The sequence below is a fragment of the Rhineura floridana genome, chromosome 8, assembly GCF_030035675.1.
Source record: "Rhineura floridana isolate rRhiFlo1 chromosome 8, rRhiFlo1.hap2, whole genome shotgun sequence".
NCBI classification, from domain to species: Eukaryota; Metazoa; Chordata; class Lepidosauria; order Squamata; family Rhineuridae; genus Rhineura; species Rhineura floridana.
Window position 1 is genome coordinate 23,495,775 of NC_084487.1, and position 26,294 is coordinate 23,522,068.

Consider the following 26,294-nt stretch of genomic DNA (forward strand, 5'->3'; position numbering starts at 1 on the left):
TGCAAAGCATAAGCAACACTTGATTTATTAGAAAGCAGCTCAGCTTTGCATGTTTGGAAACCACCATCTTGCTGAAGCCCTACCCCATATCAGTTAAAATTATTTATTGCATTTTTATCCCATCTATTAATAATGAGTTCTAAGATGCTGCAGCTCTAGAAAGTAAGGAAAAACAAGGGAGCTGGCAGGCAGTAGGGTGAGGGTTGGGAATGACAACTGGAAGCTCCTTACAAACCCTGTCAGGTGTTCAGATCAGCTGGGGGGGGGTTCGTAGTAGCATTGCCCTCAAAAAACTCAGTGTTATGTGCAGCCAGAGCATTTCTGTGTGGCAACCCCTAGGTTGTGGAATTCCCTCCCCACAGAGGTGTGTCTGGCAACCTCACTATCATTTTTGGTGAATGCTGATGTCATACCTCTTTACCCTGGACTTTGACATCTGAGCTGTATATTTTTAGGACCAACCCTATTTTTTTGTTATTTTAAGATGTTTTTAATATGTGTGAACTGTTACCCAGTCTGGGACTGCAGAGTAAAAGGCAGGTATAATAATAATCATTATTTATTTCAGTGGCCCAAGCATAAGAATCCATAAGTTCTACTAAAATGTTTTACTACAGCAATCTAATGCATTATAAACTATAAACTTCTTCCTTGAGGAGCCTTCTATTATAATTCAAAAGCTTTTGATCTATTGCATGATTTCTCCCTCCATCAAGAAACATGTTTACAATCAGGTTCTTTTGCCTGAGGTTGTTGGATTGGTACAGCCCTTCTGCTAGCTTCTTTATGGAAAAAGGAAAGAGACTGATGTTTTTACTGCCCAATGGAAGTTCCATGCCAGGTGTCACCTATTTATGCAATCCTTGGCATACTTTGCTATTGCCACTTTCAGGATTTTCTGTGCAATGGTGAAGACTACACATTTGAAGGGGGAGAAATGAATTCTCAAGGTTATCAAGAACTGAGTGGATTGGACAACTAGAAGCTAGAGTCCATGACTTGGAAGGATATAGCAAGCTGGTGTGTCTGGCATGGTGGTTGCTAATACCTGTAGAAGTGCTACTTTGTGATTATGGGTTTAAACTAGGAGTGTGGAACTTTTTTCAGCCAAAGAGCTGTATTCCTTTCTGAGTAACTTTCAGAGGGTCACATGCCAATAATGGGTGCAGATAGAGGCAAAAGCAGGCAGGGCAACGGATGCAGCTCTTACCTTTGTAAAGGAGGCTACATTCCAGCCATGCAGAAGTCAAGAGGCTTCCATACCTGCCTTCATCCTGCCAAGCAAGAGGCATTATCAAAGCTCAAGGATGCATTGCAGACATTAATACGAGTGAGGGGGTGATCCTGGGGAAAGTCCTATGGGCCAAAGAGGCCTGGAGGGGTGTCACCAGGCCTGGTTTAAACAGTCAGCTTAGACCGATGGTTTGCTTTCTTTGTCTTCCAGTTATGGTCTGTTGGGGAGATGGTTCATGAACATCCATTTGCATTGCTGAGCTAATCACAGGTTGATTGCTAATGTGCAGCACGTTTTGGGTTAGGCTAGCAAAAGTTTGGCTACAACTAAAGTGCTATTGTAGAAGCACCTTTACAGCACACAAGTCATAAAAACAAAGCAGTAATACTTATAAATGTGTTTGCCCTGGAGCTGGAAGCAAAGGGCAGAACTTGCACCAGGCAGCACTAGGAAGGACTCCATACATCGTCTTGTAGCATATGCTTTATGGGTAGGTGCCCCAGATTCAACCTCTAGTTGAACTCTGGTAGCAGAGCTGGGAGAAAGTCATCGGCTCTTGTTCTACAATGGTCAGTGATAGTCCTAGTTCAAATTTGTTTACCTTCCTGTAAGTAGAAGACCAGCTTCCAAAGGGTTGTACTGTTTACAAAGTATTAAAAGTAGCTTTTGGTCTAAGTGGGAAATAGCACTTGCAACCCATTCCTTTTCAAAGCACATCCTTTGGCACTAGTCATCTCCAGAATACAGAGAATGTTTTAGATAATGAAATAATGGTAAGCTTGGCAGTGGCATTTTTAGGTCATCTTCCTGGACAGTAGTAGACTGGTGGTTCATAGCCAAACAAAATTTTACAGTATGATTCCATTTCTCTTTCAGTAGTCAGTGCCACAGAACTTTTGCAGTCTTTATCTATGATCAGTATATTTTTGAATGTGTACTACTTTAAAAAACCCATGATATATTCTCCAATGCCAATGAAATACACCCCTTGGGCTATGCCAAAAAGAGGAGCTATCACCAGTGCACGGCATCCTGCTCCTTTCATGAAGGCAGTAGGGCCCTCATGAATCCAGACCTTCCTGCAGATGAGAGAAATGGAGTGGGTTAGTAAACATCACACAAGCAGCTCTTCTTACTATCAATAAGAGCTACTAAATAAAACAAAACTTCTTATGTAAAAAGCAGGCTCCTCTAGGGAGACAGAGATGAGCTTCCTCTTGATTACTCATGTTATCTTACTTCCACCCAAGGCAGAATGTGAGAGTTTCCTTTCCATAGCAAGTAATGGGGGGGGGGAGAGGGAAAGAGAGAAGGTTGTCAGGACAACAGCATGGGACAAAAAGGTTAGAAACTATTCCATTGGTGTCAGGATTGGCAGACCAGATACTGTTGAACCCAGCTCCTATCAGCTGCAGCCAGCATGACCAAAGGGCAGCGATTACGAGAGTTGTAGTCTTAACAACTACTGGAGAACCAAGTCCTTATCCCTCCACTACTATTTGAAGTTAAAAGCACACAAGACCAAACAATATATTTAACATAATATCTCTGGCACAACCAAGACAAGAATTGGGAAATGTCAGATTTGTGTTCTGCTGCCCCTTTTGGTAAGTTGCTCACAAGCTGACTTTGAAGATTTATTTCCTCTTCTGGCTGCTCATTTTCAGTTTTGTGTTTAAATGCTGTCGCAAGGGGGAAGGCTAGCTTACACTCGGAAATACTATGTTTTTCCAATATACCAGTTGGAAATCATGGATCAACTTTATCAGCTACCAGTTTCTTTCCTCCTAGAAGGAAGGAATGAAGCAGAAATCAGAAAGCCTTAAATCTGTTTCTATATAGAACAAGTGGGGCCTATAACAACATGGCTCCTGTCCAGTGTGCCAGCCACACTACTCCATTGCATCATCCCTGGTTGTCCCCTCAATAAGATCTGTGAGGTTCTTCCAAGTATGCTGACATCTCCCTGTTGTGAATGGATGGTGGTATTACAGCTATAAATACAGCATTCTGACAATTCAGTTGGCAAAAACATGGCATCACTGGTGATGATGCAGAGCATTATCATCATACAGCAATGATCTGGGTAACAACAAGAAAAGTGTTCTAAGGGATGGTGGTTCAAAGACTTATCCTGAAACTAGTAAATTATGATCAGGTCAGCTTACCTGGTACAGTCAATGATCCCATTGTAGGTGTCCTCTCCCAGACCTTTCTTGAGAGTTTGAATTCGGGTTTTTAGAACTAGAACGAGCAAAAATTTATTTCATTTAAACCTATGCAAAGTTACCTACTTTACAGAATTCTTATTGCAAGGATACTGAACTGCAAGATTGGGATTTTTATTTTATTTCATTCTGCGCATGAGCATATGCTCCTGGTCAGAAATGCAGTGTTCTTATCCCATATAAGTCCTTCATCAATCAATCATTATCATATTACTAGGTATATGGCCCCCCTGCTACCCCCAGAGCATTTCACATGCATTATCTCAGTTATCCTTAGAGCACAGTTGCAAGGCAGACCAGTATGGATCCATGGGTGTGCCAAGAAGTGGGGATATAGTATGTATTTTAAAATGTCTGCTCCATTTTAGCTTTCATAGGCTACTCAGTGGTGTCAACAGAGGATCTCTTGTATATAATCTAATTAATAGACACATAAAATTAATTATCGATCCTTTTTCTCCAGTAAGCTCAAGGAATTCATGCTTCCTAGCTCAGTAGTTGGTTAGATTTAGATATAGTGCCTGGTTCAAGATCACCACTGAACATGCCCAAGCAACAATTTAAACCCAAGCCCAACACTTGGAGTGGATTGAGTTTATTCACTGCATTACATTGTCTCTCCAGTAATGCTCACTTAATGATTAAACTTCCCCAGTTAATCTGTAGGCCAGTGTTGTTCCAGGCAATGTTCACTCATAACAGATTATAAGAAACACCTTCCTCTTTTCCTAGAATAATGTGTGTGATATAGTAAGTACTCAGTTGCTAACAGCCAGTTCTTACGTTTGTGTAAGAAAAAGCATGTATGTACTCCTGTGTGAAACACAGATTGCTTTGCAGAGGGCATAAAACGAGTAGGGCTGTAAAGCAGCCCTACATGGAACTTAATGGGTCTGCTATGGTGAGTTTGTACGTTATGACATGTAACTGTATGAAGCATTATTGTGGCCTCTTGGGAGGGAATAAAATTAATAAAGACGCACACAACCCCATTGCCTTTTGACAGTAGCACCTTCTAATACTTACCATCTAGTGGGGTCACTGCCACTGCAGCCACAGATCCTGCCACACAGCCAGACATGAATGAATGCAAGAAAGAGGCTTTTTCATCACGATTCACTTGCCCCAGCTTGTTGATGTTGGCAAAGAGTGGGAAATATATAATGGAAAAGGGCACATCCCTGTTGGGATTGGAAATGAGACATTTTAAGTAAACAGTATAGTTGGCTGCAGTCCCCCCAGGAGAAGCTTCTTGTTGAAGATGGTTTTTCCTAATCCAATGCTATGGATCTGTACCTTCCCCTGACAAAATCCAACTGTTCCCACATGGACTGTGTTGCAAAGGCCCTGGAGGTTTTTGCACAAGTTAGGTCTCTCACAGTCACAATATATCATGGACTTTTAAAACCTTAGATGTGTGTTTACATTAAGCTTTGATCGTCACTACCTCCACTCTCAACAAACCCACCATAATGCAATGCAATTGAGAGCAAAGTACCTATGCCCAGATAGTAGTCTGAAGGTATATAACACCTTACATCACCTAAAACTAATCCAGTCTGGCCCTTTAAAAGCTGTCTCAGTGGGAGACCACCTAGGAATCATACATGGGCTCCTACTGGGAGGAAAGGTGGGACATAAACTTAATAAATGAAAAATATATACAGTATTTTGAGGTCTGTGGTTAATATATGGACTAGCAACCTCTAGTTTGTTATACCCCATAATCGTAACAGAGACCTGTAGACCCAGGATAGGATTCTATATAGGACACAGCTACTGTTTTTGACCCAGAGGTCCATGCACACATGAATCTCCTATTCTCTCCCCTCTCCAACAGCTTTAAATGTCCAGAGCAACTGTGCGCACAACACATGCATGGTGTTGTCCTCCACTTTGAAGTCAATGGAGAAATCCTTGAGCAGATACAAGCTCATGTGTATGGAGTACCTGGATCCAGGTGATAGCTTAGAAGCCAAAGACATTACTTCGGGATAGGAAGCAAATCTGTCTAGGACATTAAAGTAGCATATAGGATTGAGGCATTCTTTTCCCCTCAAGATGCGGACCAAATCTGAGAATAGCATTCCCACCTTGAGCGCGGGCGTGTTTGCCACCACCCCATTGCTAGGAAGACTTGGGAAGGTTCTAAAAGGTTCTCAAGTGGGTCAGGAGGGGCTTGATGCCTTATCAGGAGAAGGGATGGAGCAGCTATAAATAGTGTGCTCCTCCCTGATATCACGCTTTTTGCCTTGCGGCACCCACCCTCCCTCATCAGTATGGACTCTGCTAGTCACCATACTGGGGCTGAGTAGGAAATTTTTTTTGGAGATTCTGATTTCAGAATCTCTTTGGTTTTGCCTACTCCATACTGCTTGGGTTTGATTCGTTTGGCTTGTCAGGGGGGGTTGTGGTGATTCCGGATCGGCTGGCGTGGAATTTGGGCAGGTGAGGTAATGGGGGTTAAAAGTAAGGAGAATGAGGCATTTTGGTAAAGGGTACTCCCTAAGGAAACATCAGGGCATAATGTCTGTGTGGATCTAGGGAGTGTCCACGTAGGACCAGCTTGCGCATCAGGGTGAACGCTTGTACAGCGGGGCCAGGATGTGGGGGTTGGAACCACATACCTGACTCCAATAGCAAGGAGGGATAACTTTTCCCAAATCCTTGACTGGGGAGTTACAGTCCGATGTGACTGAGTTGCCTCTGTATTGGAGGGTCTAGACCCTCCCAGATAGGTGGAGCCTCACCTGCCCGAACTATTTGATATATAATGATTGGCTGATTTGGATTCAATTGTTTGTGTTATATTTTAATAAATATAACATTACTCCATATATGTGTCACAAGTCTTCATTGGTGTGGTGGCAAGATAATTCCTTGTTCTGGGGCCAGCACATTTCAATTTGTCTCAGGTAGTCTGAATGCCAAAACATACTTTCTCAAGACCACTAGGCTAAAGTAGCTTGCCATCCTATAATGAATGGGAAGGGGAGGACCACTCTTTTTTTACCTGAGCAAGGTGGCTCCCAGCCCTTTATACAAGCCTGCTAGTCCTTGAGTGCGCAGGAGATCTCCGGCAATCATGGTGGCAGAGGGGCGTTCGGAGGCTGCTGTGGACGTGGCTGCATAAGGCTGTCCTGGTGGTGGATGGAAGGTGGCTGCCCCTAGCCCATTCTTCCCCAAGGTCTTCTGCTGATGAGCAGCTAAAAAAAAGAAAATTCCTTTCTACAGTCCTCCATGGTTTCAGTGCATTGCCGTCTCAGGAACATCATTACATCCGATTTCCAGCAACAATCACACTAACCCCTATATATCCTGGTGCTGCTATAGGCAACCCAGATATCAATTTGCTTTTTTGCCCAGTAAAACCACATTTCAGCAAGTTAACATTATTAGGGTCTGAAAAGCCAGCAAAAAGAAAAGAAAAGCAGCCTCAAAGCTGACAAAATATTTTCTTAAATTCTTGCTATTAACCCAGCCTTGAACTTGACATGTTCCACTCAAAAGCCCTCCAATACATATTTAACTAAAGGAAGAAACAAATGGTATAAAGTTCAAAATATACTTCAGTATCTGTGGCATGAGAAATAGCATGCCACACCACGTAGCGCCTTAGCGTTCATGTTCATGAATTTATATGCATGTGCTCTAGAAAAAAGATGCATCTACCTCATCCCAGAGATTTAACTTCTAGAGACCCCAAGGAGGGAACTGAACCCTGAAGAATGACAAGTCTAGCAACTCATACAAGCAACATTTTATCAAGGCAACAACAAAATATGGATAGAGATTTAGCAGGGACAGGTAACTGAAAACAGGGACTGTGCCTGGAAAACAGGGACAGGTAGAATTTATTTAACACAAGACTTTGCTGTAGGAAATAAAGCAACTTCGTAACTGTTTGCATTCACAATCATTCTTAAAAGGGGGGGGGGCTCACCTAGCCGTCCAGCATCTTGGAGCTGGATTTTCAACATTTCCATTGGAGATGTGACCACCACCTGGCAAGTCCCTGCTCCACAGCCAGCAAGCATCTCCCTCACTAATGTCAATTCTTTTCTGTTGAGAGTAGCACAGATGCAAAATAAATGCTCTGAAGGGCACTTACATAACTAGTTTTAGGCTTGCCGAATTATCAGGGGGATGGAATTGCCTGGCACATTTGAGCACATTGGAACTTTTGAGCCTTCTCTGTAAACATACATAGGATTGCATTGAAGAGAAGGGGCAGGGATCTAGTGGCTTCATGTTTGGCTTGGCTACTAAGGCTAGCCAGAGTTTATGGACTTGTGGAGAGGAGTATTATGTCAAAAAGTCACTGTTAAAAATGCAAGAGCAGAAGCTGGTTAAAATGTTGGCAACTCTATAATAGTTTCACCCATATGTTTCTTAAAGAAAGGGACAGATGTTTCCATGTGGCATGTGCACTTGCAAATACACTGTCACATTACTGGAATAGCTGCATTACCTATATAACAAACATGCATATTTTTACCTAACTACATATATAAGCTTATGGCCACTCCTATGTACAGCTAGCGAGAACCCACCAACAACTATATTATGACAGATTAAGAACACACAAAACAGACACTCACAATGCCTCATCTATCTTACGATCACTGTGCGCATGCCTCATCATCTCCCTACAAGTATGTAAGCCTCTTCATTCACCTGAGGCATGAGCTGCCTGTGGTTGGAACTCTGAGACCATACCAGAGAACATCAGCAGGAGTCAGATAGAAGGCCTTCCCTTTGAACAGTGACTCTGGAAGTGGCTGTTTTAGCTCAACTCTGCTATGGCTCTGTTAGTGGGAACTGCAGGAGCAAGCTCTAGCAGAGGAACATTGAGGGCTGAGGGACAACTATAAAAATATCTCACATAGAGCCTCTACACTGCAAGCTAAAGCCAGAAACATTGGCGGGAGACTTGGAGATTGACTGGGGTCTGATATACTGGAGGGAGAGGGGAAAGGGGCCACTATTGGAATCTGATGGTGTTAGGCCGGCTGTTACGATTTTTAATGGTATTTCTTTTTAAATGCTGCTCTGTTCGTTTTTAGATTTTAAAAACCTCTAATTTATGCACAATTAGATTTTGATGAATATATTCTTTTGGCTATCACCTTTTGATTGTGAGCTGCTTTATGAGGACCTTTAGCTTTGAAAAGCATCATACAAACTGCAAAACAACAACCAACAACAACACAAAGAGATTTGAGTAAGATTACAATTAGAGAGTGCTGTTTCCCTCATACCCATCCTGGGAGAGCAAGTGTCGGAAAAAATCATTGGCTGCCAACTTGATTGCTTTTTCAGGAGTGACAAGAGTCAGGTTTACAGCAGCCCCTATGAGAGGATGGGAAAGGCAATGAGGAGTCTTGTTTTGTGGTACATTAATAAATTCCTTCTCCAGCAACATGTACTAAACACATCTGCACCTGAACGCTTCAGGTAGGTAGCAAATAAATAATAATTAAATATCCTAATTAAAATTATATTAAATCAAATGAAATATCAGCCCAAGATATATTATCCCAAGTTAAAATGGAGCGCCAAATGCCAGAAAGCATTGCTTAAAATCTTGCAGTGTTTCCAGAAAAGGCCCCTTGTTCTCTGGTCTTGGTGCATGAAGAATGAACTCAAGAGGGCACTGTTGATCAATTTTAAAGACTCTGATGGGCCAAAATGTTTGACAATGGTTGCCAGGCCCAGCCTCCAAGAGGTCTTCTGTATCTTTAAAAGTTGTGCAGGGGGAAGGGAGAATTCCACCTTGTGGTTTTTCCCATTACAGTGTTGCAAGATAACCTGCACTTGGCTGAATTTCCTCTTCTCTTAAAGATACAGAATCATTCTCAGGCCCTGAACCTGGCAAACCTAGTTCCACCCCCTGGACTACTTTTAAGTAAGGAGGTAGGTAAGTGAGGGCTGACTGAGAGCAAACTGAGGTTCCACTGTCCCACAGGTGTGTGTAAATATCATTAAACACATTGTTGAGCTCCTATAGGCTCCACCATTATATATCTAATCTATAATGTTATAAACTATTTTACATACATTTATATATTATGCAGATTTTTGCAGTTTCTGAAGTTACAAAAAAACACAACAGTACAAAACAGTATAAAATCCATTCTCTCTTATTATGCGTTATGAAAAACCTCGGACATTTTATTAAAATGTGTTTTTTACACCAATATTTAATATTTCATTGCAAATGTTGTAAACATTTTTCAAGACATGTCCCTTTTGTTCAACTCGTTGCCCTTTACTATTTACTCGTTGCCCTTTACTATTGCAATATAGAGATAAAGGACGACCCTTCTGTTTTTATATGCAGTACCTCGATATATGCCGAAGAGCCCCTCGGAGTTAATAGTCTTCACCAAACAATCTTTCCTAGAATGAAATAGTAAGAGAGAAAAACAAGAGTAACCAAGAGGTATTTCAAGACTCTGACATTTGTAACCACCTTCCTCAGGGGCCCTGTCCAGATCCCTCCATTGTCTGAGGTTCAGTGGATGGTTATTTGGGGCAGAGGCTTTCACCACTATGGTACCAAGACTATGGAACTCCCTTCCCAAAGAGGTCTGCTCTCCTCAATCTCTGCTGGTCTTCAGGTGACAAGCAAGGGTGGCCTTTTTTTCCCCCAGAAGGCTTTGTTGATTTAATTTCTGCTTGATGGTATCCTTGCTGCTCAGTTAGTTGTGACTGCTGTGTTTTATATTTGCAATAATTTGCTATTTTATTTATTAGATTTATATCCCGCCCTTCTTCCCAGTAGGAGCCCAGGGTGGCAAACAAAACCACTAAAAACACTTTAAAACATCATAAAAACAGACTTTAAAATATATATTTTTAAAAAACATCCTTAAAAACATATTAAAACAAAACATCTTTAAAAATATTTTTTTAAGCTTTAAAAACATCTTAAAAAGCAATTCCAACACAGATGCAGACTGGGATAAGATCTCTACTTAAGAGGCTTGTTGAAAGAGGAAGGTCTTCAGTCAGCACCAAAGCGATAACAGAGATGGTGGCTGTCTAATATTTAAGGGGAGTAAATTCCAAAGGTTAGGTGCCACTACACTAAAGGTCCATTTCCTATGTTGTGTGGAATGACCTCCTGATAAGATGGTATCTGCAGGAGGCCTTCACCTTCAGAGCTGTTTTTCTGTTAGCTGTTTTGTGGAATTTCAGTCAAAAAGCAGGATGCAGATTTTGAGTATATAAATAACATAACAGAATTAACTGCTGACAACAGTCATATCTGATATCTGATAGCTAGTGTAACACAGGGCGGTATCCAATGCCCTCATTCTGTTAGCGCAAGGACTTCTGCTTGCACAGCGGAACTTTCCCCCCTCTACTTCCAGCCTGCACCTCCCCAAATCTGCTCTGGAGGATTGGGGAAACCCTCAGAACAGTTTTAGGGGGTGCGCAGGGGGAGGAGAGAGGGGAAGTTCTGTTCTGCAAGATTAAATCCTTTCACTAACAGAATGAAAGATTTAGCACTACTTTGAATACAAGCCACAGTGGCCAAGTGTCTGAGCTCTGAACTGGGAAGCCCTAGATTCAAATTTCACCTTTGCCATTAACTCAGTAGGCAGTCTTAGGCAAGCCTCTCTCTCTTAGCTTCCCATCTGTAGAATGGCATTTTGTTACTGAGATAACGTAAATGAAGCACTTTGTACAATCTAAAGCAGGGATGTTTGCAGCCATCCAGATGATTGGCCATGCTGGCAGGGGCTGCTGAGTCCAACAACATACGGGGGGGGGAATGTTAGATCAGGCTCTCCATCCCTGATCTAAAATATAATTGTTAAATTGTTAACTATTATTATATTCCAGAAGAGTAGCTATATTAGTTTGTTACAACAAATAACATAGTAATAACAACAACCAAGAATCTTGTGGCATCTTGAAGACCAATAGATTTATTGTGCATAAGCTTTTATGTACCACAGTCCATTTCATCAGATGCATAAAGCATTTCCATTGGTTTAACACTTCTTAAGAGTGAGTGAGCACAATATTTCATGCATCTCATGAAGAGGACTCTAGTCCACAAAAGCTTATGCCACCATTAATCTATTAATCTTCAAGATGCCACAAGATTATTGGTTGTTATTATTAATATCACTACTGTACATTATCTACCTTCCCTTTGTGAAATTAGGATGCCTTATTAACAGAAACACATTATGTAAGCTGCCATATTCCTCAATATAAGTCTAAAATGACTTTCACATACATTTGCTTGATGAAATTTCCCAAAATAAGGGAGACCTTTAAGCTGTGGAGTTTGAAATGTGAGACCTTCATTGATACCTCAGGATATGTAAAATACAGAAGACTCTGAACACTGGGTTGTATTCAGCTAAGTTCTACTCAGGGCAGAACCATTGAAATTAATAGACCTAAGTTAGTCAACTCCACTAATTTCAATGGGTCTGCTCTGAATATAGTTAATGTTGGATGCAACACGTTCATTTCATATTATTCTATAGGAAAGTGCTAAGAGTTGGAGGGTAAGTATGGGTAGAGGAATTAGAAGGAAAAAGGACAACTTGGAAAGAGTTCAGCCATTCCCAACATGGTTGAAAGATGCATAATTAGAACAAGCTTGCACTTTCTCAAGCTCAAAGCCAAATGCTGTGTGCCACATCCCCCACATCACACCTAACAAAGCCTTACAATACCTACATTCCAGTGTAGACTCCTTGTCCTTGTTGGTTCTGGAGACGGGTTTTGGCCAAATCAATGGGGAAAACACAAGTCACTCCCACAAGTCCTGCTACACCTCCGTTAATTAACTTGGCTGGAAGGCTGGAAAGAAGAAGAAAGGTTAAGAGAGTATTCCTCTGTACAGACAGTTCACTGTTATTATTAGCTGCATTTTATTCCTCCTTTTCTCCCAAGGAGCACAAAGCAGCATACATACATGCAACCCTTGGCAGCTTTCCACCAAGGTAATGTGCCCCTTGGTCCAAAAACATTTTCTCACCTCCAGCTTAAATTATTCCCATGAACTGTGAGGAGCCTCCATTGCCCTCACCTTTGTTATCTACTACTGTTCAAATCTTGCCAACTGCATTCATTTGCAATGTACATATGATTTTTTTTCTTTTATAAGAGCCTTGTTGGATCAGGTTCATCTAGTGCAAGATCCTATTTCCAACAGCAGTTGGATTGATGCATCCAGGCAAGCATGAAAACAACAGTCTATCCATGCAGCTTTACTCACACATCCTCCAGTCACTGGTATTCGGAGGCATACTCCTTTTGAATAAGAAGGTTCCATTTAGCTGTCATAGCTACTGGCCATTGAGAAACAAATCCTTTATTAGTTTATTTGAGCCTTTGGAAAAAACTCCTAAACTAGCATCCATCACGGTATCTTGTTGCGGCAAATTCCATAACTAAATTATGCCTTGTGTGATGACCTGCTTTCTTCTCTCTGTCCTGAGTCTACTTCCCATCAATTTCACAAGGTCACTTTAAGTAAGGACTAGCATTATGGACTAGTATTGTAGTATGTTCACTATTTCTATACTGTGATGATACATGATGATACATTTGCAGATGATATAAAATTGGGGGGGACAGCTAATACCGTGAAAGACAGAAACAAAATTCAAAGGGACGTGATAGGCTGGAACACTGGGCTGAAAACAACAGAATGAAATTCAACAGGGATAAATGCAAAGTTCTACACTTAGGATAAAGAAACCAAATGCACAGTTATAAGATGGGGAATACTTGGCTCAGCAATACGACATGTGAGAAGGATCTTGGAATTGTCATTGATCACAAGCTGAATATGAGCCAATGGTGCTATGTGGCTGCAAAAAAGGCAAATGCTATAATAGGCTGCATTAACAGAAGTATAGTTTCCAAATCACATGAAGTATTAGTTCCCCTCTATTCAGCACTGGTTAGTGCTGAATAGCACTGGTTAGTACATCTTGAGTACTGCATCCAGTTCTGGTCTCTGCACTTCAAGAAAGATGCAGACAAACTGGAACCGGTTCAGAGGAAGGCAACAAGGATGATCAGGGGATTGGAAACTAAGCCCTATGAGGAGAGACTGAAAGAACTGGGCATGTTTAGCCTGCAGAAGAGAAGACTGAGGGGAGATATGATAGCACTCTTCAAGTACATGAAAGGTTGTCACACAGAGGACGGCCAGGATCTCTTCTCAATTGTCCCAGAGTGCAGGACACAGAATAATGGGCTCAAATTGCAGGAAGCCAGATTTCCACTGAACATCAGGAAAAACTTCCTAACAGAGCCATAGACAATAGAACCAATTACCTAGAGAAGTAGTGGGCTCTCTGACACTGGAGGCATTCAAGAGGCAGCTGGACAGCCATCTGTTGGGAATACTTTTGTTAGGTCCAAACTTAACATGCGCATGTGTATGTTGTGGGAAGAGGAAGAGTTGCCAGTGCACAAAAGAGGCTTAAAAAAGAAAAGAATGATAGAGCTCTGTGAGGAGGAGTGGCCACGGATGACTGCAGTTTCGACGCCGGGTGAACGGTGGCCGAAGGGTGGATCTTTTGAAACCGCTCCGTTGTTGGGAGTGTAGAGGCGGATTGGGGATACCCACCCAGATCAAATGGAATTTTGGCTCCTGTGGAAAATAGGGTCACAAAAGTGGGACAGCCTCACTTTAATGGCTGTAAGAACTTTGTCCATTGAGGAACCCCCTCCCAGTTATTTTACTGATGAAGAATCAGAAAAAAGAGCGGTTTTGAGCCGTTCTATAATCCCCTCGGCTCCGGATCCGCGCCCTGCTCCCAGGGGCGGAAATCCCAATCCGGAGGCTAGGGCCCTTTCATCTGGATCAGATGATGAAACAGATGAAAAGGGAGAAGAGGAAGGGGCCTCAGGGGGTATGGACACGCGCAAGCGAAAAAAGGAAAGAGACAGGAAAGCAGCGGAGATCTCCGAGTACCCTTTGATGGTGTGCGATCAACCGTACGTGGATGGCCAGGGTGGCATTCAGCGCACGGAGGTAGTTGAGCTAAAAAGTTGGCTAGAATGGGACCTCAAACAATGGAGCAGAATGGCTGGGACCTTTGGGGAACAGCCAAGAAAGATCAGGGAACTGTTGGGCAGGTTGTTCGAAAGCCACAATCCGACGTACTCGGATGTGGAACATTTGTTGAGAAGAGCGTTGACAGGAGAAGAACGTAGCAGATTGTGGGCAAGTGAGACTACATGGGCTGCAGAGGCAGCAGAACACACGGCTTGGTCAGATAGGGCTCAGGCAGCTGCAATGTGGGTCGCGGGAGACTGGACGCAGCCTCGCCGTGCCCAATTGCAGGCAGATAGGGAGAGGGTTTTGACGCACCTCGAACGGATGTCACAAAAAAACCCCAACCAGGCTAAATTTATGGCAATAAAACAAGAAGCCAGTGAACCTCCCAGAAAATTTTGGTCGTGCCTGTTAGATGGAGCACGCAGTTACACTAATTTGAACCCTGAGAACGTGCTGGACCACCAGACCCTTATTGCCAATTTTGTTCATCAGGCGCAGCCTATGGTGAGGGATTACTTTCTCAACTTTAGACCCGGATGGGGGGGGGGAAGCTGTGACTGTGATCCTAGAGGTTGTGGATTTTGTTTGGGACAAGGACAAGGAGAAAAGTAGAAGAAAAGAGAAGAAAGAGGATTTTGAAATGCTGGCTCTTGCGATAAGAGGCCAGCCACCAAGTAGAGGCTATAGAGGCAGGGGGCGAGGATTTCCAAGGGGGCCAAGGGCCGGAGAGCAGCGAGGCAGGGGACAAGCACAACAGCCATGGCAAGGAAACAGGGCTTGTTTCCAGTGCGGAGATTACACACATTTCAAGCGGAACTGTCCGTGGAGGACAGGGAATACGCAATACACACAACCATCACAAAATAATTCCTCTTACCCAGATTTTACAGGGTCAACCGCTGATTTCCCACCTCCACCGCCACCGGCCACTCAGCAGACGCCGGTTTCATGGGACCAGTACGGCGGCCGACAAATGAACCACCAATGACTAAGCAGGGAGCGGGAGAGGGTGGCGGCGGGATTAATGAACCTTATGTCTCTGGCAGGATTTTTTCTTTCCCTTTCTCTCCCCACCTCGGAACCTAAACTCTCATTAATGGTACAAGGACTGGAGATAACATTTTTGGTGGACACGGGGGCTACGTATTCCTTGGTCAATATAGCACATTCAGACTGGTTGTGTAATGAAGTAAAAATGACAATGGGAGTTGACGGAAACCCCACACCCATGTGCCTCACGTCACCACTGCAAGTAAAGTATAAGGATAAAATGTTTAACCATGTTTTTCTGTACTCTGCTTCTTGTCCCATTTCTTTAATGGGCAGGGATATGCTATGTAAGCTGGAGGCCACTTTAACTTGCACTCCCAAAGGGGTGGGCTTATTGATGAGTGTATTGGGAGTCCCGACGGGCACTGCAGCCAGACACAAACATATAGAACACAGTTTGCCAGAAGATTTGATTGACCTTCCACCAGACCTCTGGGGCACAGAGGACACAGACGTAGGTTTGCTTCGATCATACATGGGCTAGTAAGTATTGGGTTCCCCTTTGCAAAGGAATTGTGTCTTGTGTGCTTGATCTCTGATAGTGGGGTAAATTGCTCACTTCTCCGCACCCCTCCCGGGTGAACGCGAGTTGAGGAGACAGAGACGCCTCGCAGGTTAAGTTTGGACCTAACAATTTCATCTGGATTTCTGCATTGAGCAGGGGGTTAGACTTGATGGCCTTATAGGCCCCTTCCAACTCTACTATTCTATGATTCTATGATTTCTGTCCATGCCCAAAATTATAGGGAAATATTCTGGCCAGGGCCAAGAGTACCAAGGTATTAAAATTAATCATAGTGTGGAAGGTTCCCCCCTCCCTTATCTCATAATATACTAGAACCCATGGTGATCCAATGAAGCTGAATGGTAGAACATTCAGGATAGAGAAGAGAAAGTACTTCCTCATGCAGCAACCTAATTTAGACATCTTTAAAGGGGGATCAGACAAATTCATTGCGGGTAAGGCCATCAGTGGCTACTATTCATGATACTAATCCTGAGGATCTACCAGTCACTGGAAAACAGCAGCTACAGAGGGCTATTGTCCTGATGTCCTGCCTATGGACTTCCCACTGGCATCTAGCTGGCCACTGTGGGCTAGATTGATCTTTAGTTCAATCCAGCAGAGCTCTCCTTGTGTGCTTATCCAATAATGAGAGAACCAGGCTCATAGGAAGTCTGACAGCTCCCCATACAGCAGAAGTAGAGATGGCTTCAGGCTACTGTACAATCTGAACAACACTGATATGGGTTATTCAGCCTTTTCTGGCAGAATTAAAAATCAAATTGGCAAGAATGAAGGACACAGAATAATGGGCTCAAGTTACAGGAAACCAGATTTCAACTGATTTTAACTGCCAATTCACCTGCTAGATTTGCTGCCCTGGGCTCCTGCTGGGAGGAAGGGCAGGATATAAATCAAATAATAAAATAAATAAACATCAGGAAAAACTTCCTAACCATTAGAGCGGTACAACCATGCAACCAATTACCTAGGAAGGTGGTGGGTTCTCCAGCACTGGAGGGATTCAAGAGGCAACTGGGCAGTCATCTGTCAGGTATCTTTAATTTGGATTCCTGCATTGAGCAGGGGGTTGGACTCGATGGCCTTATAGGCCCCTTCCAACTCTACGATACTATGATTCTGTGATAAACAGGCAGAACACTGACTACCCTATATTCAGTCTTGCGTCCTGTCCACCAGAACTTCCACTGACAAACGAAGCATCATTTGTTTTGCTGGAGGGCAGAATTCCCTACTTAGTTCAAAAAGGCAAGAAGCAAAAAGGAAGGCACTGACCTAATCCTCTTCTTCTTGTCCCCCATTGTTCCTTCAGGATGTTGTTTCTTGGTGGTAGCAGCAGCTGCTTCTGCTGCTGACACAGGAAAATTCTTTCAAATACAGAGGCACATTCCTTTCTGTCTTTGTTCAGCTGGGAAAGAGAACACAATTACCGCCTCTTGACATACTACTTGCCAGGGGTGTATTACAGGGTGTAAAGAAATGGGAAGTCAGTACCATTAGGATGAAATGTCCAGTGCAGTCACCATGTTTATTTATTTACTGAAGGTTTGCTGCTCTGCAACAAAGAGAAATGGTGAGAGCAGCGAGAAAATGAAAGGGGTTGAGATTCACTAACTACAAGCCCCAGAGCAGTAGAAGAAGCAATGAGAGGGGAGCTTGTGTCTTGAATGCAACCCACCTTGGGTACCTTTGAGCCACTATTTTGCAAATTAGGCCCTGACAAAGCCTATGCCACTTTGGCAGAGCTTGGAAAAGTTACTTTTTTGAACTACAACTCCCATCAGCCCTAGCCAGCATGGCCACTGGATTGGGCTGATGGGAGTTGTAGTTCAAAAAAGTAACTTTTCCAAGCTCTGCTTTGGGCCCAGAAGGAACAAGAAACCTCCATGGAAGAACAAAAACAATGCGGGCACATGCTTTAACAAGGGAGATGAGAGACAGATTGAGAACATTAACCAGACATTGGCCACTCAAGCCTGTAGTACTGATCACAGGATTTAGTAGTGAAAGGATGACTAAAATTGCTAGGAGATTCATAGAACTGTGACACATTTTTATGAATCACTGAAGTGGAAAGTTGGTTGGTACTATAGGTACAGAACAGCGAGGCTCTGGAAAGCCAGGAAAGATTGCACAGAAGTATGCTGCAGGTAAGGAGTTGGCTTGGATGAAGCTGCATATTATTTGTTTAGTTATCTTGTTCCTTGAGATCAGCAGTAGAGAGATCAATATTGCATTTTTGTGAAATTTAGAAGGCCCTAGATCTTGATATACACATTTCTAACTAGCTGTTGAATGTGGATCTTCATCTAGCAGCGTGATAAATAAAGAGCTGAATAATTCTGTCTTTTTGGCTTAGCCTGAAGGTGGCAGCAAAAGATCTCTGAAGAATGACAACAGGAAAGCAAGGAAGGCAGGGCATGTTCAAAATATTTCCATGCTTTTGAGTGTGTTGGGAGTGTCTTATCCATAATTAAACAAAAGACTGTATGTATTTAGAGTCAAAACGATGTTGTTGATCTGTTATACAACTTTCTTGCCCAGCCATGCCAAAAGCGGTCAGTCAACAATTTTGCAAGGCCAATGAATCACACATAAACAATTAGTCATATGAAACCAGGTAGCATTATTTAATAACATAGCTGCTATGAAAAATCTCTCTGGTTCTGTGTCTATGACCAAAATACCACTAGTGGCTTTGCAGTTAGTCATAATTCATATGCAAACACTTAATTTTATTTGCTCACATTTATACCCCATCTTTCTTCTATTATGGAACCCAAGGTGGTGCACATGTGGTTCTCAGGATTGCCATGGAATAACAGCCCTTAACAGTACACAGCCTGCTAGAAAAAGAGACAAAGAAAAAGAGAGAAGGAAGACACACATGCAAGAAAACAAGCTTTGTTGATTAAATAGCCTGAAAGCTGGATTTATATATATATATATATATATATATATATAAACATTAGCATGAGAATCCTCACTTTTCTAGTCCTCTCTACTCCAGATAAAAGCTTTAATATCTAATATCTGCACAGCCTAGACATTTAGAAATCAGAAATCAAAGGAGACCCTTTGCTTGAAACTTGTTTACAAAACCAGTCAGAATTTATTATCTCAAGGATCTGGCTCGGGGTTATAAAAATGCCTAGATAACAGCCCATGTCTAGGCCAGTGTAGCTGGTTGATTGTTGTTCACCTGTAAAAAAGAGCATGTATAAAGAATGGAAGGAAGGACGCATCACCAAGGAAGAGTACCGACAAGCGGCTCGGGCTTTCAGGAATAGCGTAAGGAAAGCTAAAACCCAGAATGAGCTGAGGCTGGTGAGGGAAGCGAGGAACAACAAAAAGGGGGGTTTCAGATATGTTTGAAGCAAGAGAAAGACCAAGGAAATGGTGGGACTGCTGCTCAATGACGATGGCAAAATGTTGACAGATAACAAGGAAAAGGCAGAACTGCTCAACACCTATTTTGCCTCCGTTTTCTCCCAAAAAGGGAACAGTGTGCAACCTTGCATCGGTAGCAATCTCAGTAAGGGGTCGGGATTGGAGTTCGAGATTGATAAGGAGATAGTCAGGAAATACCTAGTTAACCTAAATGAGTTCAAATCTCCAGGGCCTGATGAACTGCATCCCAGAGTATTGAAGGAACTTGCGGATGTACTCTCGGAACCTCTTGTCATCATCTTTGAGAAATCCTGGAGAACGGGAGAGGTGCCGGAGGATTGGAGATGGGCAAACGTCATCCCGCTCTTTAAAAAGGGTAAAAAAGAAGATCCGGGGAATTACAGGCCGGTCAGTCTGACTTCAATACTGGTAAAGATATTAGAACGGATAATAAAAGAGTCCATTGGCAACTATCTAGATGACAATGCTGTGATTAGTAGGAGCCAGCATGGGTTTGTCAAGAAAAAATCCTGTCAAACTAATCTCATCTCTTTTTTTGATCGGGTCACTAGCTTAGTAGATGGTGGAAATGCTGTAGATGTCATCTATCTAGATTTCAGCAAAGCGTTTGACAAAGTCCCCCACGACCTTTTGATTACCAAACTCATCAAATGCGGACTACATGGAAATACTGTCAGGTGGATTCACAACTGGTTGGAAAACCATACTCAAAGAGTGGTCGTCGGTGGCTCTGCTTCGGACTGGAAGGAGGTTTCGAGTGGAGTGCCACAGGGTTCGGTCCTGGGGCCGATACTCTTCAACATTTTTATCAATGACTTAGATGATGGGGTGGAGGGAAGCCTTATGAAGTTTGCGGATGATACGAAACTGGGAGGGATAGCTAACACAGTGGAAGACAGGAATAAAATCCAAAGGGACCTGGATAGACTAGAAAATTGGGCTGAAATTAATAAAATGACATTCAATAAAGACAAATGCAAGATTCTGCATTTAGGCCACAAAAACAAAATGCACGGGTACAGGATGGGAAATACCTGGCTTAGCAGTAGTGCGTGTGAGAAGGACCTTGGAATTGTAGTGGATTGCAAGTTGAACATGACCCAGCAGTGTGATGCTGCGGCAAAAAAGGCAAACGTGGTTTTGGGCTGCATAAACAGAGCTATAGTTTCCAGGTCGAGGGAAGTAATAGTCCCACTATATTCTGCATTAGTCAGGCCTCATCTGGAATACCGCGTTCAGTTCTGGGCGCCTCATTTTAAGAAAGATATAGACAAGTTAGAGCGGGTTCAGAAGAGGGCAACGAGGATGATAGCCGGTATGGAGAACAAGTCTTATGAGGAAAGGTTGAAGGAACTTGGCATGTTCAGTCTGGTGAAGAGAAGGCTGAGGGGCGACATGATTACACTCTTTAAGTACCTGAAGGGCTGTCACATAGAGGAGGGTACAGATTTGTTCACTGCTGCCCCAGAGGGTAGGACTAGGTCTAATGGTTTTAAGTTGCAGGAGCATAGATTCAGATTGGACATTACAAGGAACTTCTTGACAGTAAGAGCAGTTCAGCAATGGAACCGACTGCCTAGGGAGGTGGTGGGATCCCCTTCGCTGGATGTCTTCAAGCAGAGACTGCACAGCTATCTGCGGGAGATGCTCTAGCTGTGGATTTTCTGCTGTGAGCAGGGGGTTGGACTCGATGGCCTACAAGGCCCCTTCCAACTCTATGATTCTATGATTCCTGTGTCTCATAGAACTCTAGATTTTGTCTTCCTTTTGGTGACAAAATAAGGCAAATACTGTATGCTTAATGCATATGTTTATTCATGTTGTGTAGTTCATTCTGGTTCTTCTAGTCTTGAGAAATCCTTTTCTACCACAAAACTGGCTTAAAGTGTTTACCAGCTACTGCCCACACAAGAAAGTTGAGATTCTCAAAACACTAAATTCATTATCTGTTTCAGCACTTAGCTCAGCTGAATAAATACGGCTACAGTTGTAGGGTATGTCTACACAGGGATTTTAGGGAGTAGAGATATCAAGCACTGACACAGGTTACCTACATATGATGCACATTGGAGACATTAACAGTTACAAACTACAAGTAACTGATGCTTGGATAACGACAGTTTTTGCTGCATTGCTAAAGAAATAGGAGGTGGGCTTAAATCAATACCACCCTAGTGCCCAGTACAAATTCACATCTAATTTCAAGCAGGGTGACACTGAACAACTTTTTCCTACAGCCATACAAATACATTCTGAACTATTAGGAATCCTCTAAAACATACATATTTTCACTGTATTTTCAGAAGAGTAAACAACTGGAAAAAAGGGAAGAAACTCACCAATAACAATGAACATTTGAGCCTTTGTCTCCTACGTTATTGTGTAAGTGCGAGGCATGTATGTCCCTGATTGATTAAAATCTTTGTGGGAAACAGCCAAACAAAACAAAATACATGGTCTCTTTCATCGGTAAGTATTAGGAAGTTCCTCCTTCAGGTTAGAACTGCATAAGGAAACACATGCATTTGTAGATTGCCTCTGAAAAAAAGTACTGTATTAGAATACATATCTGTGAGTGAAACACAAATGAATTCAAAAGCCAGGAAAGATAGGAAGTTAGTTTACCTTCCTTATTTGCAAGTAGTCGGGTCCCTCCCTTCCTTCTCTCTTCCAGTTCTTAGCATCTGACTCACATCTGGATTCCTCTAGCTATCAAACTTCATCTACAGTTTAAGGCATGGTTCACAAATTCCCAGTGATTTGTTGTAAATGCACTGCAAGAGGGGAAAATAATAAGAACAAAAAAAATATCCCTATGCTGGTTACTCATCAAGCCTCTCCCCTTTGGGCCTGGCAAAGAAAGTGCCGTAAAGCTCCACCCAGGAGTCTTCTCTTGTAGGGTTGAGATTGATAGGTGGAGAACAAGCATACCTGAAAAAATGTTGCTTTAACTTTAAAACCGGTTTTTAGACAAACACTCTTTGCATTTCAGCCTGCTTAGACAAGTGCTGTTTTCCCTAGTACCTGCTGCAATCACACTGGTTGTTAACAGCAACACTGTTTTACTGTTACCAGGTGAGGTCAGGACCAGTGACTAAGCTTGCAAACTGTGACCCCCCCCCAATGCCACCAGATGAAGTCTCATCTCAGCTAGGGACTCCCTATGTGGCCATTGACAAGATACCATTTCCAAGACTCTGTCCTCCGTTAGCATTATGAGCATGACGATCCTGTCCTATGCTTTGGGATTATTAATAATAATATTATTAATAATTATTACTGAGATAACATACAGGCAGTATCATTTGATTCCTGCAGTAAGCTCTTCTTAGTGTAGAGCAACTAGGTCAGATATGAGGAACCTTTGGCCCTCCAGATGTCACTGAACTACAACTCCCATAAGCTCCAGAAAACATGGCTAATGGCTAGGGATGATGGGAGTTGTAGTTCAGCAACATCTGGAGGGCCAAAAGTTCCCCTCATCTGTGCTAGACCAAAATGTCTTGCGCTGTAGGGATCGCACTTACCTGAGGGTGTGTTCTTACAATAAAAAAAACAGACAAATTCTAGAGGGGTAACCTTGTTTGTTTTTAGACTACATACTAGCAAATTTATTGTCACAAAAGCTTGTGCATCAGTAAATTTATTACTTTTTAATGGTGTCACAGAATTCTTGTGGTTTTAACACAGACGGCGTATCAATACTTTATATCTTAGCTACTCCTTTCCTGTTTTTCAGAGACTTAGGGACAAACTAGACCTGACGTTAAATACCTCAAACTAGTATTTTTACACTGGGAGGAAATCCCCTTTTGATACCAACCTCAGATGTCTCTCAAACCAAAATAAAAGGGGTTTTCCCTAAGACCACAGTAGGGGAGGAAAGAGTTAAATCCACACACACACTCACACACACTGCTGTGTAGAAATATTGTAAAATATGAGTAAGTCCTGAGTCTCTCATATCTAAGCCCAACATGCCACATTGGTATTTATACAGAAAATAATAATAAAAAGAACCATGATGTCCTTTAAACCACAACATTTCAGCCAATTGTCCCAGGCAAACGTGGGAGATTCATTTCCTCCTCTATCTCTAAACCAACCCTGTTTCCTGAACACACTATTCAGAAAAAAATCACTTCAGGAAACCCTAGGCCATCAATCTGTTACCTCAGGAAAATGCATTTGTTTAGGTTGTGTCTCTCTCTCAGACACATTTGCTCTAGTCTAGGACAATTGGTGTGCAGAGAAACCAATGTGCATGAATTCACCAGTAAGTTTACCTGGGGTAAGGTGGACACCAATATGTAATCTTCTGCTGATAGATGGCGATACTTTTGTTCTTCTTTCACCATTGCTAAGGAAACAAAGATTTAAAGCAGTATCTACCTAACAACTGAGTGCCTTATCTTTAGTTGCATTCCATTATGTTTTGCTAGCTACCAACCTACCAAAGACACCAGATTCTTTCTGGAATCCATTAATATGACTGTTGGTTCTAAAATACTTAAAAGATCAGCAAACCAGAGGCCCTCAAGCCAAAACTGACTCCTAGACAGCAGCATCTGTTTCTTGCCCCAATAATTACTGAGGCAACTGAGATATATGGAAAGGGCAAGTAGCAGCCATGGCCATAAGACTGTCCAGTAATCCATAGGTGGAGGGGGTGGAGGTTCGTCAGCTCTCTATCAGACATTTCTTCAAAGCAGCTCCTTGTTAAAATCAAAGTCATGAAAACCTACCATGTGCAGAATAGTCAAACTGGGATGTTCCATTTACATCTGTCTGCGCAAGCTCCCTGACCCCACATTCACACGTGCTTTCAATCTTGGGGCTGAGACTGCAGGGTCAAAGAGATGCTGTGTATAGGTAATTATGGCACAGCCCAGTTTGAACGTTGCATTTTGTACATGGTGGGGAGGTTGGTAGGAGGGTTTGTGTGAGCCTAAAACACTTCCCTACTGTCACTGAATGACATTTTCCTGCATATGGTCTTGAGTGCAGCAGGTACAGCTCCATTGATGTACTAAATCACTGCCTGGCCGCGATAATGGACTGGATGAGAGCTAATAAACTGAGACTCAATCCTGACAAGACTGAGATGCTGTTGGTGGGGGAGCTCTCTGTCCAGATGGCTGATGTCCAACCTGCCCTAGATGGGGTTACACTCCCCCTAAAGGAGCAGGTCTGTAGTTTGGGGGTCTTATTAGATCCGCTCCTGTCTCTGGAGGCTCAGGTAGCCTCGGTGGCACGGAACGCGTTCTACCAGCTTCGGCTGGTAGCCCAACTACGACCCTATCTGGACAGGGAGAACCTTGCCACAGTTATCCATGCTCTGGTAACCTCTAGATTGGACTACTGTAATGCACTCTACGTAGGGTTACCTCTGAAGACGGTTCGGAAACTTCAGCTGGTGCAGAATGCTGCGGCCAGAGTTCTTACTGGGATTAAAAAATATGATCATATAACCCCTGTCCTGGCCCAGCTGCACTGGCTACCAATATGTTTCCGGGCCAGATTCAAAGTGTTGGTTCTTACCTATAAAGCCCTTAACGGCATTGGACCGCAATACCTGGTGGAACGCCTCTCCCGCTATATACCTGCCCGTTCACTATGTTTGACATCGAAGGCCCTTCTCCGGGTTCCAACGCATATGGAGGCCCAGAGAGTAATAACCAGAGCTAGGGTCTTCTCAGTGGTGGCCCCCGAGTTATGGAACGCCCTCCCTGATGAGATACGCCTGGCGCCTTCTTTGTTATCTTTTCGGCGCCAGGTAAAGACCTACCTCTTTGCCCAGGCATTTTAATTTTATTTTAATTTGTCTTTGTCTTGATTTTGTTTCTATATTTTACAGTGTATTGTTATCATGTTTATTGTATTTTAATCTGTTTTTACCTTTTTGTACACCACCCTGAGAGCTAGAAAGCTATAGGGCGGTTTAAAAATCTAATAAAATAAATAAATAAATAAATTAAGTTCTCCTCATGCAATCCTGGAAAATATTGTATCTGTAAGTTTGAAATGCTCCAAGCAAAATGAAGTCAGATCTTTTTGCCTTTTCTGACCCTGTAAGTTGGGTTAACTTTTGATTTCCCTACCCCTGTGGATATTGAAGATAATGCTGGAGAAATTGTCTCTAAAGTTTCAGGCAACATATGAAATATTCCAAACACTTTTAATAATAGGCAATGGAAAAATAAACTTGATCATATTTAAATCAATTTAAGTCAATAAACAACAATGATTTTCTCCACAAATTGCTAAGATTTCAAGTGCATAGGGCAAGAGAATCCCAGGCTTCCACTTGCTAAATCCACCAGAGTCCCCTCACTTCTCAAGAGTACATACTCCCTCTCACAATCTGTTATAATGGTTGGCCTGGGGTTTGTTTTGGGAATAAGGGTGCTGTGTCACAAATGAGTGATGCTCCTTGGTGTGACCTGAAGGCAATAAAGGAATGCACTGGCAGTTACATTAATAACTTTTTAACAGGTCTGAAGGAGTGACCATAGAGAAAACTGGCAGAAGGGCCTACTCATCTTGGACCACCTGATCATAGGAGCTAGTTCAGAATCTTAGCACAGGAAATGTAAAAGTCCGACATAACAATCTGTGGTTGCACAACCTGGAAAGCAGTTTTAGTACAAAAAAAGTTTAAGGCATTCTTTATTGAATGAATTGATGGGGTGGAGAGGCCAGATGTGGCCAAAAATAAATTTCCAGCCAGTGGGCCAGAACAGGAGCAAAGTCTGAGGAAGTCTATCAAGTCTCTGGAACTGAGACTTTACTGCC

The 26,294-nt window shown here is 42.6% G+C and overlaps 1 protein-coding gene across 9 annotated transcripts; it reads right to left on the reverse strand.

Annotated features, from left to right (window-relative positions):
• Nucleotides 1–566: 566 nt before the first annotated feature.
• SLC25A18 (solute carrier family 25 member 18) lies at nt 567–23,837 on the reverse strand. Of its 9 annotated transcripts, none has more exons than XM_061638585.1 (12): nt 23,786–23,837; nt 22,125–22,273; nt 21,839–22,037; nt 17,364–17,496; nt 12,172–12,294; nt 9,809–9,864; nt 8,724–8,814; nt 7,406–7,524; nt 6,476–6,668; nt 4,489–4,643; nt 3,403–3,478; nt 567–2,313 (listed from the first exon to the last, which is right to left on the reverse strand). In XM_061638585.1, the coding sequence occupies exons 4-12, from the start codon at nt 17,387–17,389 to the stop codon at nt 2,172–2,174; spliced, it is 981 nt and encodes a 326-aa protein (XP_061494569.1). In that variant the 5' UTR covers nt 17,390–17,496; nt 21,839–22,037; nt 22,125–22,273; nt 23,786–23,837; the 3' UTR covers nt 567–2,171. The 9 variants fall into 9 exon arrangements, with proteins under 9 accessions (XP_061494569.1, XP_061494570.1, XP_061494572.1 ...); XM_061638586.1 differs by lacking the exon at nt 23,786–23,837 and adding an exon at nt 23,673–23,690; XM_061638588.1 differs by lacking the exon at nt 23,786–23,837 and adding an exon at nt 18,836–18,931 and having other exon boundaries at nt 22,125–22,336.
• Between the last annotated feature and the right edge of the window lie 2,457 nt (nt 23,838–26,294).

Bases quoted from the DNA above. Each gene is read 5' to 3' on its own strand.
- SLC25A18 (XM_061638583.1), bottom strand. From the start codon at position 13,841: ATGGCTGTCCAGCTGCCTCTTGAATGCCTCCAGTGTCAGAGAGCCCAC. The intron at 9,865-12,171 runs GTAGGTATTGTA...ATTTCATTCTAG, and splicing joins CAAGGAGTCTACACTGGAAT to GAAAGATTGTTTGGTGAAGA. The intron at 6,669-7,405 runs GTGAGCCCCCCC...TCTTTTTTTTAG, and splicing joins CCAAGATGCTGGACGGCTAG to CTGCTCATCAGCAGAAGACC.